This window comes from Gracilinanus agilis, chromosome 3, assembly GCF_016433145.1.
Source record: "Gracilinanus agilis isolate LMUSP501 chromosome 3, AgileGrace, whole genome shotgun sequence".
NCBI lineage: Eukaryota > Metazoa > Chordata > Mammalia > Didelphimorphia > Didelphidae > Gracilinanus > Gracilinanus agilis.
Window position 1 is genome coordinate 127,894,446 of NC_058132.1, and position 12,305 is coordinate 127,906,750.

A 12,305-nucleotide genomic window follows, 5' to 3' on the forward strand; every position below is an offset into this window, starting at 1 on the left:
ATTGATCTTTTGGAATTATCTTGGATCATTGTCCTGATTAGAATAACTAAGTCTTTCAAAGTTTATCATCCTTACAATATGTCCTTTGCTATGCACAGTTGTTCCCTTGGTTCCACTTACTTCACTTTTTATGGGTTCATGTAAGTCTTTTTGGGTTTTTCTGAAATCATCTTCCTAGTCATTTCATATAGCACAATAGTATTCCATCACAATCATTTACCACAAATCATTTAGCCATTTCCAAATGATGGGCATCCCCTCAGTTTCCAGTTCTTTGCATCACAAAAAGAACTACTGGGGGCAGCTGGGTAGCTCAGTGGAGTGAGAGCCAGGCCTAGAGACAGGAGGTCCTAGGTTCAAAGCCGGCCTCAGACACTTCCCAGCTGTGTGACCCTGGGCAAGTCACTTGACCCCCATTGCCCACCCTTACCAATCTTCCACCTATGAGACAATACACCGAAGTACAAGGGTTTAAAAAAAAAAAAAGAACTACTAATGAGATTTTTGTACAAATAAGTCTTTTTCTTTTGATCTTTTTGGGATGCAGACCTAGTACTAATATTAGAGGGTCAAAGAGAATGCCTGGTTTAATGACCCTTTAGATGTGGTTCCAAATCATTCTCCAGAATAAATCAGTCTTTGATATAGGCTGAACACATCACCATTTTCCAGGTGAGAAAAATGAAAGTCAGAAAGATTTTATGAGACAGGTGATTTGTGACATGGTTATATAGGTGATACAGGATACAAGATTTGAATCAGTTCCAGATCAGTGTTAACATCTAGGTGTAACACACACACATTCATTCCTATTCTTTAATGTTAAAAACAAGAATATAGTTTCAAAGAATATCACTCTCTCAGAGCAGAAAATTCTATATCATACTTTCATACTGTTGGAGTTGAAGTCATTGTATAAATTATTAGAGGATTTTTTAAGGCTCAACTAGAAGTAGAAGCAATGATTACAAAGAGCCAACACATCTTTATGAAAAGCAGATCCCACCAGACTAATTGCATTTCCTTTTTAGACGGGTTTACTATTGAGTCAGAAGGCATCACCAGTAATGTCATGTTAGTCCTCGAGTTAAAAAGACAAAAATCCAACCAAACACCCAAAATAGAGAAATGTTATTTAAAGGAAATGTTTTAAGTTTTTGATGTCTTTTACGCTCTTAATGTAGGAGTAAAAGGGGTATTACAGAGAGGTAGTCATTTCCATAAGCTATTAATTGTGTAATAACTCCCTAACAATCAGAGCTGGCCCAAAGTGAAATGGACTGCCTTGTTAAGTGCTGGGGAGAGCGAAGGACATTCCCTTCACTGGAAGTCTTCAAGCAAAGTCTAGAGCAGTGGTTCCCAAATTCTTTGGCCTACCATCCCCTTTCCAGAAAAAATATTATTTAGCCCCCTGGAAATTAATTTTTTAAAATTTTAATAGCAATTAATAGGAAAGATAAATGCATCTGTGGCCATCACCGCTCTCCTGGATCACTGCAGCACCCACCAGGGGGTGGTGGCACCCACTTTGGGAATCACTGGTCTAGAGAGAAGTCCACTTGTCAGGATCATTGGGGAGGGACTTCTTATTCAAGTATGAGTGAGGCTGGAAGGCCTCTGAGGTTCCCTCCAACATACCTTCCATGTTTTTAATTCTTTGATTTAATCTAAAGGTTCTGGTGGCCTGAGGTTTTTTGGTTCTAATATTTGCCTGGTTCTTGATTTCTGCACTCCAGCTAGTCTGCCTGCTACCTACTGTGTGGTGGCCCCATCAGTCCATATTCATCCTTACTTGACTAGAGCAGGAGTGGACAGCAACCTTCTAAATATTTTTTTTCTACCTTCTCTCTTTTCAATGACAACATCCAACTGCCATTTCTCAGACACTTGGCTCTCATATTGTCATTTATTCACTTTAATGCCTAGCCAAGGGTTTAAATTATAACAGGCATCGATTCAGTATTGGCAATTTGGCTCTGCTTCAGAACATGATTACTGGCAAACTTATCTGTCCATTCAGAGGTCACAGGTGATACTGTTGAAACTGCACCTGAAATCCCATTTGCAGTTTGAAGTTGGTCTTCTTTTTAGTAGCAGAGAGACTTGGCATGTTTGAAAGGGGATAAGTCAATGAAGCTCAAACCCTTTATCGAATGAAATACTTATCAAGGGTGCAAACCCATTATCTAGAATGATTTCCTACCCAGCAGTTATTGGGTTCACCAAAGGAGATTGTTATTAGGACCTGTTGTGAGGAGCCAGGGGCAATAAACCCATTATAATGTGTGGCTAATGATAACTCTCTTTGTTCTCTGCTTCTATTAGTCAACTTTATTTTTAATAATTACCTTCTCAGTGATCTTAATAGAGTATTTTTACTTTACCTGTGATGAAAAAAATAAACCTTTGTTGCTGTTCATCAACCCTGGATATGATTTTTCTTTCCCTGAAGAACCTATAAAAGGGCTATATCTTTTTTTTCAAAGTAATAAGGTATTCACATACTAATTAATCTAAGGAACAGTCTATATTTGTGGGAAAGTATCTTTCTTCGAAATACGTCACATCAGAACATTAAAGCTTTTGACCAAAGGTCACAACCATAAAACACAACCTGCCTAGTTTTTAAATTAAGATACAAAATTATATTTAAATGTATTTAGTTTTACAATAGTACTATCTAACATCCAACCTTGACAGGGGAAAGCCAAGAGTATAGGTTTGCTCTCCACATAGAATTAGAGGGCTCACTTTGCTGTTTGGCCCCAGGCAGCATCTGTCCAGGCACTTCACACACAAATGTGTGCTGTTTTGTTAGTAGAGGATTAGAGATGGTGGATGTAAATGCCAGATTTATTATAGCTATAGGCAGAGGTGGAGCAGTACACAGCAACTAGATTTCAAATCAATTCCATTTAAGGAAAATTTATTAAGACACATAGTTAACTAAGAGGCAGTATAATAAAGTGACTAGACAGCTGGCCTTGAAGCCAGGCTCTGGCTGTGTAACAGTGAGCAAAGAAAGTGCAGGACTGCTTTATATAGGGAAATCTCCTCACCTGTCTCTTGTCATTGCCAGTGAAATCACAGGAGCTCACCCTCCTTTTTATTGAGAGCATCACCCTGGGGCAGCAAGGTGGCTTAGTGGATACAGAGCTGGAGTTGGGAGGATGTGGCTTCAAATATGGCCTTAGACACTTCCTAGCTGTGTGAGTCACTTCACCCCAATTGCCTGGCCCTTGCTGTTCTTCTGTCTCAGAACTGATACTGAAAATATTCTTTAATCTAGCAAAAATTACATTTAGAATCAACATGATCTCTTATTCAAAGCTTTAAGTTTGAGCCAGATATAGCAAGGATTTAAAAAGCCCATTTAATTAAAACAATATTAAGACAGAAGGTAAAGGGTGATCAAAAAACAAAACAAAACATCATATTAGGTGTTGGAGGTTCAAAAAGTAAATAAATACATATGAATGAATAAATGCCTAAATAAATGAGTACCTAGTTAGGTAAAGATAAATAAAGAGTCTCAGCACTGGAATTTTGATATTATAATAAGGATCTATTCAAATTCATCAACCCTTCTACTTCATGACCCTCATTTATTATGTTTTTAAGACCCAGGTGGAAGTGGAGAAGAGTTCAGGACAATCATCTCCTTGTTAAATCATTCTAAGACTCCATTCCTGACTCAGTCTTGACGCTGTATATTCCCTATTTTAAAACCCACCCCAAAAGGCCCTGTCTTCAAGCTATGACATCATAGAATAATAAAGTTAGAAAGGACCGAAGAGACTTCCTTTTCTACTTCCTCAGTTTATAGATTATTTCAAAGGAGAAAACATCTATTTCATTTGCAGAGCATCCTAAATACTCATCTTGCTAATACTAAGTCTGATCATTTTGTTTAGTGTCTTTTCACTTAGTTGTGTGGCAATATTTAGATTTTTACCAAGTAATATGCAAAAGAATCAAACCAGTGATTTTTCATAACATGTCTCTCACCCAGGTCCCTTTTACATTAGGTTTTCTTTTCTTTCCTTCTTTTTTTTTCTTTATTGCTTCATTTGAAAAGCCAGAACATGGCAGGCTGCCTTCCCTGAGGAATGCAGAAAAGAATGAAAAAAAACCAAGGCCTACCCGGGTCCTAAGAACAGCAGCAGACCAAAACCAGAAAGGAAATGAGAAAGAACTACCCTGAAAAATAACTGCAGGGTACTAGCTGCATGAAGTAAAACTGACATTGTGTACTCAGACCTGGAGATAACTAGAGATAGAGAGAGGGGAAATGTCACAGACTGCTCCCGGGAGCCCTCTGATCCACAGCTCCGGAGCCCTACCTTTTCTGAAGCGACTTGACACTTTTATCACACGCCCTAGGTCATACCGAGCATCACACGTTTCTGGGTAGGCTGTCTCCAATGAGAGTTTCCCTCTGCTATTAAGTGCTGAGATTTAAATTCCTCTGTTCTCTGTACCCAGATAATTAAGATCAAGTCACGATAATTTTCTTAAATTCATTTAACTATGAGTCCTTGCCAAAGTGGGTGCCTCTTCCCCTTAACAATAAGACTACCAGGACCATTTTGTTCTTAATTGATTTTAACTTAACTTTAACTTACTTAACTACTTAACTTAACAAGCCATCTGGGAATTAGGAAGCATTTATTATCAGTGGTGACAGTGAATAGAGAGCAGAAGATCTGAGTTTAAATTCAGCCTAAGAAATTTACTAGCTATGTGATCTTGGGAAAATAACTTAACCTCAGTTTGCCTTAGTTTCCTTGTCTATAAAATGGGAATAATAATAGCATCTACCTCCCAGGGTTGTTGTGAGGATTAAATGAGATAATATTTGTAAAGCATTAGCATATAGCAAATTTTATATGTTATTTATATATTATTTATATAAATTGTTATTATGGTTATCATTACATATATTAGTATATACACTTTTTATATTATCACATAATATATTATATAATATAAATAAATTACATGTATGTGTATATATAATATAAATAAATATATGAATATAAATTATTATATATAATGTGACATAGAAAGTACCATGCTAGGTGCTGGGGACATAAAATGCAAGACTATCCCTGCTCCCAAGGAGCTTACATTTGACTCTGGGGGACATCATATCATAAAAAGAACTATGCATATAAGAGCAAAATTTGAGAGGCAAGTTAGTTTTTTTATTATTATTTTTTATTTTTTAGAAACATTTTCCATGGTTACATGATTCATGTTCTTACTATCCTTTCACCTCCCCAAACCACCCCCTCCCATAGCCGACACACATTTCCACTGGTTTTAACATGTGTCATCAATTAAGACTTATTTACATATTATTGATAGTTGCATTGGCGTGGTAGATTCGAGTCTACATCCCCAATCATGTCCTCATCAACCCGTGTGGTCGAGCAGTTGTCTTTCTTCTGTGTTTCCTCTCCTGTAGTTCTTCCTCTGAATGTGGGTAGCGTTCTTTACCATAAATCCCTCAGAATTGTCCTGGGTCATTGCATTGCTGCTAGTACAGAAGTCCATTACATTCAATTTTACCACAGTGTATCAGTCTCTGTGTATAATGTTCTTCTGGCTCAGCTCCTTTCGCTCTGCATCAATTCCTGGAGGTCTTTCCAGTTCACATGGAATTCCTCCATTTCATTATTCCTTTGAGCACAATAGTATTCCACCAGCATATACCACAATTTGCTCAATCATTCCCCAATTGAAGGACATACCCTCGTTTTCCAGTTTTTTGCCACCACAAAAATTGCAGCTATAAATATTTTTGTACAAATCTTTTTTATCTATGATCTCTTTGGGGGTACAAACCCAGCAATGGTATGGCTGGATCAAAGGGTAGGCAATCTTTTAGAGCTCTTTGGGCATAGTTCCAAATTGCCATCCAGAATGGTTAGATCAATTCACAAGAGGTAAGTCAGTTTTGAAAATTAGGGAGATCAAGGAAGATTTCACATAAGAGGTGACAAATGAGTTCAGTCTAGGAGGAGAACAAGCATTCTAAAAGTCAAAGATGAGGAAGAAATTAATTCCAGGAGTAAGAATCCATAAAGGAACTTAGCAAAATGGCTACCAGTCCAGAGAACCTCCTTAACTGTATTATTTTGTGCTTTAAAATATGGTGATGACAAAATTCTTGAGGCAGAAGGTATTCTTGCTTGTTATCAAGTGCATCACTTCATCTCTAGGCAAGCTTGCATTTAACCTTCCCAGGCAGATTAAAAAACTATCTTGCCTTTAAAGAATTTCAAAGAAGGAAAATACAGAAATGAATCCATGCCAGCAAAAGGTAATGCTTGATGTCTCCCTGAAGGAAGTTTCCCTGCACTTAATAATATCAGTTAATATTACATAAGGCACTTTAAGGTTTTCAAAGCACTTTATGTATCAAATTAGAAAACAATTATATTTATATATCAAATTAGAAAATAATTATAGTATTTAGTGCAGTGCTTGGCACAAAGTAAGAACTACATAAATGTTAACTATTTTCAATATTTGTTGTTGTTGTTTAGTCTTTTCAGCCATTTCTGACTCTTCTTGACTACATTTGGGATTTTCTTGGCAAACATGCTGCAATTGTTTGCTATTTGCTTCTCCAGCTAATTTTGGTGACAAGGAAACTGAAGTAAATGCGGTTAGAAGACTTGCCCTGAGTCACATAGATAGAAAGTATGAGGTTGTAGGTGAACTCAGGAAGATGTCTTCCTGACTTGAGACCAAGCAAGCTGTCTGCTATGCCACCTACCTGCCCAGATTATTATTCATGAGATATAGATGATAAAATTATCCCCTAGAAAGTGGGGCCAAGAGGTTAAGTAACTTGCCTAGACATGCAACTTGCCAATGTTGGAGGGAAGAATTGAACTTTAGTCTTCTTAAATATAAATTCCTTGTTCTGTCCACTAGGGCAATCTGAATCATAGGCTTACTAAGGAAGCAAACATGAACATTGCCCAAATTCAATTTTTTTCAGTGATTCTGCCTATAAAGCCAGTAAATATCTTATTATTGTTCATGATCATGTTTCTTCTTTGCCAGTTAGCCAGTCAACAAGCATTTATTGTTAATGATGTACCAGGCTCTATACTAAGCAATGAGAAAGTAAATGCAAGCAAAGAGAAAGCCAGAACCTGCCTTCTAGGAGTTTACTGGAAGAAGACCACACAGTAGAGTGGAGCTATGAAGGGGAGAAGGGGGTTGAGATTGGGAGTAGGGGATGGCTGAATCCAGAGAATCGGGAATGGTCTGGTTCCAGGAAGAAACCCACAGTGGGAGAAGAAGCCGGGAGAAGCTGAGGGATGATGGTGCGGTTCAGAGAATCTGGGCAGTTGAAGATGCAAGGAGGGAAGGTAGGGCTGGCTAAGTGAAATCATATGCATGTGAGAATCATAAGCACTGAGATGGATAGAAAGTGATGCAATCACTCAGTAACAGTAATGAAGAGGAAGCCACAAAGACTGAGTCATTGGAAATATTCATGGAGAGTGGGATTGCCCTGTGTGAAAATCCAGGAAAGACTGAGAAGGAGCAGTGAGACAGGTAGAAGGAGAAGAACCAGGAAAGCTTAGTATCATGAAAACCTGGAGAGAAGTGAATATCCAGGAAAAAAGAATCACTGAAAGAGTATCAGAGGCTGCAGAGAGGTCAAGAAGGATGAAGACTGAGAGAAGGTCATTGGATTCACCATAGTATTTATCCCTGCAAAATGCATTAACACATATTTTAATTTACTTTCAATATTTTAGTCTTCTTAAGCATCATATGTACTCTTTCTGGAAGAAGTTCCCACCATAGTGCATCAAATCAATAGCAAGGGGATCTTTTATCATTTCCATTTTACTCATTTATCACCTCCTTTTAACATCCAGACACTATGCAGGGGTTCTGAAAATTTTACTTGTGTCCTGGACCCCTCTGGAAGGCTGGTGAAGCTTAGGGACCTCTTCCCATATTAATGTTTGTTACCTTCATTCACAATGGAAGAAAATGCTAATTTTTCATGAAAGCATAGTGAAAATAAAAATGAGGTGTTTTTTGTTTTCCTATCCAAATTCACAGACTCTTTGGCTGCTCTCATCTAGAGTAACCATCCACATTTTCCTATAAAGCTTGACCAGGTCCTTCTGGCAAAAAAAGATGAAAAAGTTGCTGTAACAACCAAATACAACATTATAAGGCTAAGGTAGAAATCATTTTTAAATGCCATTGTAAACATGGCTCTTAAGGAAATAAAATATAATTTAATAATTAAAAGACTATGTCAAAATGTTAATAAAATGCTTTTAAAATGTGTCTGAGAGTTTAGCCATTCTTATGATTCCTCCCCATTTGTATTATTCATAAATAGCAATAAATCCCCAAGCCTGGAGTCAGAAAGCCTCATCTTTGTAGATTCAAATTTGTCCTCAGATATTTACTAACTGTGTGACCCTGGGCAAGTCATTTAATTTTGTTTACCTTAGTTGCCTCATTTGTAAAATGAGCTAGAATAGGAAATGGCAACCCATTCCAGTATCTTTGCCAAAAAAGGTCCAAATGGGGCAACAAAGAGTGAGACAGAACTGAACAACAACAATGCATACACACACACACCATATATACATATAGATATATGTGTGCACACATATTTATGTGTGTAGATATATATAATCCATATATGGAGAGAGACATTTATTTATTTGTTTGTTCATTCATTTATTTATTTTTATTTGTGTATATATATATACATATATATATATATGGATGTATATTTCTTCTCTTCATTGGTTTGTATGCTCCTTGAAGCCAGAGATTGTTTTCATGTTACTTTGTATCTCTGGCATTTCACATAGTAAAATTCTTATGAATTAACTGAAAATTATTTGCAAGAATGGTGTTTTAACATTAATAGTGTTTGGTATAAAATTAGAGTCACTGTATTCAAATTTAAGTTGACTTCAGTAAATCTGAAAGGATGAAGTCCTTCTGTTGCATATGGCATTACTAATGGTCTGGAGTTGATTCTGGGCCATCTCATTAAGTGTTCAATACCTCCATCTGGTGGCTCAACTTTAAGTATTGCATACTAAATTTGCTCAAAGGGGCTCTGATTGTGTGTAGGTCTTATAGAAGTTATCATCTTTAAAAATTCAGTTTGAGACTCCTCTGGCTTCTAAGTACTGTAATCACATTAAAAAATATCCATAAATTTCCTGAGAAATTGAATGTTGTTCAAAAGAATTAGTGGCTTTCACTCACTTACATGCATTTAGCAAGCCAGATCCTGTCCCATCTGTTCTTTAGAGTTATACTAATCATCCTGAATCACAAATGCATTTTTCATGGCCAGTGGAGAATCATATCCAGCCATTCCACTTAAGGGAATAAATATGGGAATTACAAATATTTTGTTGAAGGATGAATCCATAATCATCTATGCGTATATTTCTTTCTAGAATTCTATTTTACCTGCTTTCATGGGTCTACAGCACAAGGAAGAATTAAAAAAGAAATCCTTGCTCAAAATCAAGATTCCTTATTTTGTGAAGAAAATATATTAGATGGTTTTTGCTCATTTACAAATGCATTTTCAGAATATTTAAAATCAATATTATTTTTTTCTGATTTGTTTCTTGAAGTATATAACGTTAGTATCACCTCTTTAATTGTTTTTTATAAGGATAGCAATGGCAATAATCTTACTTCAGTCTTTAGGTATAATCTCCCCCAAACATTATGATAAGTATTGCCGAATTCCTTTAGTATCTTAAGGTGAAATTACATTATCATCACAATTCTTACACAGTTAACTATTTTTAAATGTCTATCATCAGAGCTTTCCCATATATGGCATAGTTTCCTACCCTTTTGAATACTTGGGCTTTTTTCCAGTATCTGGCTCCTTTTTTGTTTTTGTGAAAACGTAATAAGTGTTTACTGCTTTCTGTCATCTACGATCAGTTATCTCTTATCATCTGTGAGACAATGATCCTTTTATCTAACAATCTAAAATTTAAAGAATTTCTTTCTATTCATACCTTCAATTTATATCTTATTCCTATATTGATGCTTATGTTCCTTTACTATTTATTGTTCCCTCGACTGCTATTATAATTCTTTCAAAGACACTACTTAACAAGTAAGCAAATGTCTCTTTCCTTTTCAGAGGCGGGCAGCTGATAATTTAAGAAGACACCATCAGTACCAGGTGAGTCACTTATTATAACTGCATGCTAATTTAGGAGTTTGAAATTTTTTTTAAATTTTTCAATGGGGACATAATAGAAACCAAAGTGGATATTTAACACTAGTGCTGTTGTTATCAAATATCTTAGGAAGTTATGAGGAACTTGGTGAAGAGATACGTTGCGGCAATGATTAGAGATGCTAAAACTGAAGAAGGCCTTACAGAGGAAAATTTTAAGGTAATTATTTCTATGTTCACTGTCGCAAGAGAAACGGAATTCGTTTAGTCATTGTACAAAACATACGTCTTAATTTTCATAAAAGAACCAGAAACACAGCTAAATCCTATGTAACCCAGCAACCTTGAATGTCTTCAAATTTTCAAATGAAAAACTGCCAAAATAAAAAATAATTTTACATGCTGGATTCCATCTGTTGGAACTTTAATTCATTGCACTTCTCAATATGGAGGACCTGATAGGATTATGATTGTCTTAACCCAGGTAAAACCCCAACATTTTTATTTTCCACCAAAACTCAATTTTATTTTTTTCAGACTTGAAATGTCAGTCAATACGCAACTGATTCCTTTCTTTAAGCACCTAGTGAGTGCTTAATAAATGTTTGCTGATTGATCAATTGATCATAAAACGCTGTAGAGTTGTACTAGGAAAATGGCGTTTTAAAACCTCCATATCACTAGGAGTGAATGCCTTGTATGTTTTGACATGCACCACCCCCTCTCCAGGTTGGACAATAGCCCAGAGTATGTTAGTTCTTTCCCTCTTCTTCCCTTTCTTAATAACTAACTGACCAATTATACTAATAAGTCTGTTAAAACACAAAAGAGTTTATTATCTTTAAAGGTTGATGTCTCAGGAAAGTGGATCAAAGGAAGCCCTAACAGTTGTCTCAGGAACCTCAGGTGGGGGAAGGGAGGCAAAGATGGAGTCTGAGTAAGGACCTGCCTTTAACTCAGCTTACAAAATGCTCCTGATATCTAAAGGGAATAAATGATGACTGACTACTTTCACTATATCTATATCTATATCGATATATTATGTATTATATATATATATTGATATTATATTGACGATATATATATATTGTCAATATAATTAACCCTTCACAGATTTGAACTCCTCTCTAATTACTCTCCTTATTAACTCCACAGACATATAAGGTAAGGGAAGGAAGGTAGGAAATAATATTGGGAAGGAAGATATAAAGGGTTTATCCAAAATAACAATTTCTTAAATAAATATTTCAAAGCTAGGCTGAATTTCAATTCTACAGATAGGTAAGGAAGCCCTCAGCTGATCTCAGTCCTCTGTCCACCAGAGACCCAAACCAACTGCCTCTTCCTCAAGATTCCAAACCCCTAACTGCTTTAGAACTCAGCCAAAGCTAGAAAAAACTATATGACCCCCTCTCTCTATACTACAAGTTGTACCGTACTGTACTGTACTAGTCACTGGGCTCCTTGAAGAAGAGTGAGAAGAGTGCCTTGAAAGAAGTTTCATATGACAAATTCAGATAAAATATAGGTATAATGAACAAACATTTATTAAAGAGTTACTGACAAAAAGAAGAGCCCCATCCTCATGTGGGAAAATAGGTCATGGAAATAATAGCAAGTAAAAACCTATGAGTCATGAGGAAGATGTTTGCTTAACTGAAACAGAGAATCTGACATGCAATATACTGGGATGGGAAGTACATTCAGTAGGCAGATAGTCAATGAACAGAAGGCTTTATAGCAGAAGTAGAATTTAATAATAGAATGTAGGGGGCAAATTAAAGGTAGAAATTAAAGTCTATTTCAAGGTAATAAACCTGGGACTAGACAAATAAAAAATTAATTCTATTGGCAAACTGACAAGGATGGGAGCTAAAACACATTTTTAGATATAATTTGTTTTGATATACAAATGTGTATTCCTCCTACAAAGGTTTAAATTATTTTGAGAAAGTATGGGTTTACAAGTTATTTAATAAGAAATTAATACTGCAGATAAAGGCTTTGGAATCTCCTATATATGGTGGTAATATGTACACAGGATATTCTGACGAGATGGGGAAGAAAGAAAAGGAATGAC

The 12,305-nt window shown here is 36.1% G+C and overlaps 1 protein-coding gene across 6 annotated transcripts in view; it reads left to right on the top strand.

The window, feature by feature from the left end:
* The window catches only part of TRPC4 (transient receptor potential cation channel subfamily C member 4), a 173,148-nt gene that overhangs the window by 158,383 nt on the left and 2,460 nt on the right, over nt 1-12,305 (top strand). For 5 of the 6 annotated variants that reach the window (XM_044666071.1, XM_044666070.1, XM_044666072.1 and 2 more), the window contains 2 exons: nt 10,187-10,228; nt 10,356-10,445. In XM_044666071.1, coding sequence (XP_044522006.1) covers nt 10,187-10,228; nt 10,356-10,445 — 132 coding nt within the window. The remainder of the gene's footprint in view (nt 1-10,186; nt 10,229-10,355; nt 10,446-12,305) is intronic. The other variant, XM_044666073.1, reaches the window with a different exon arrangement.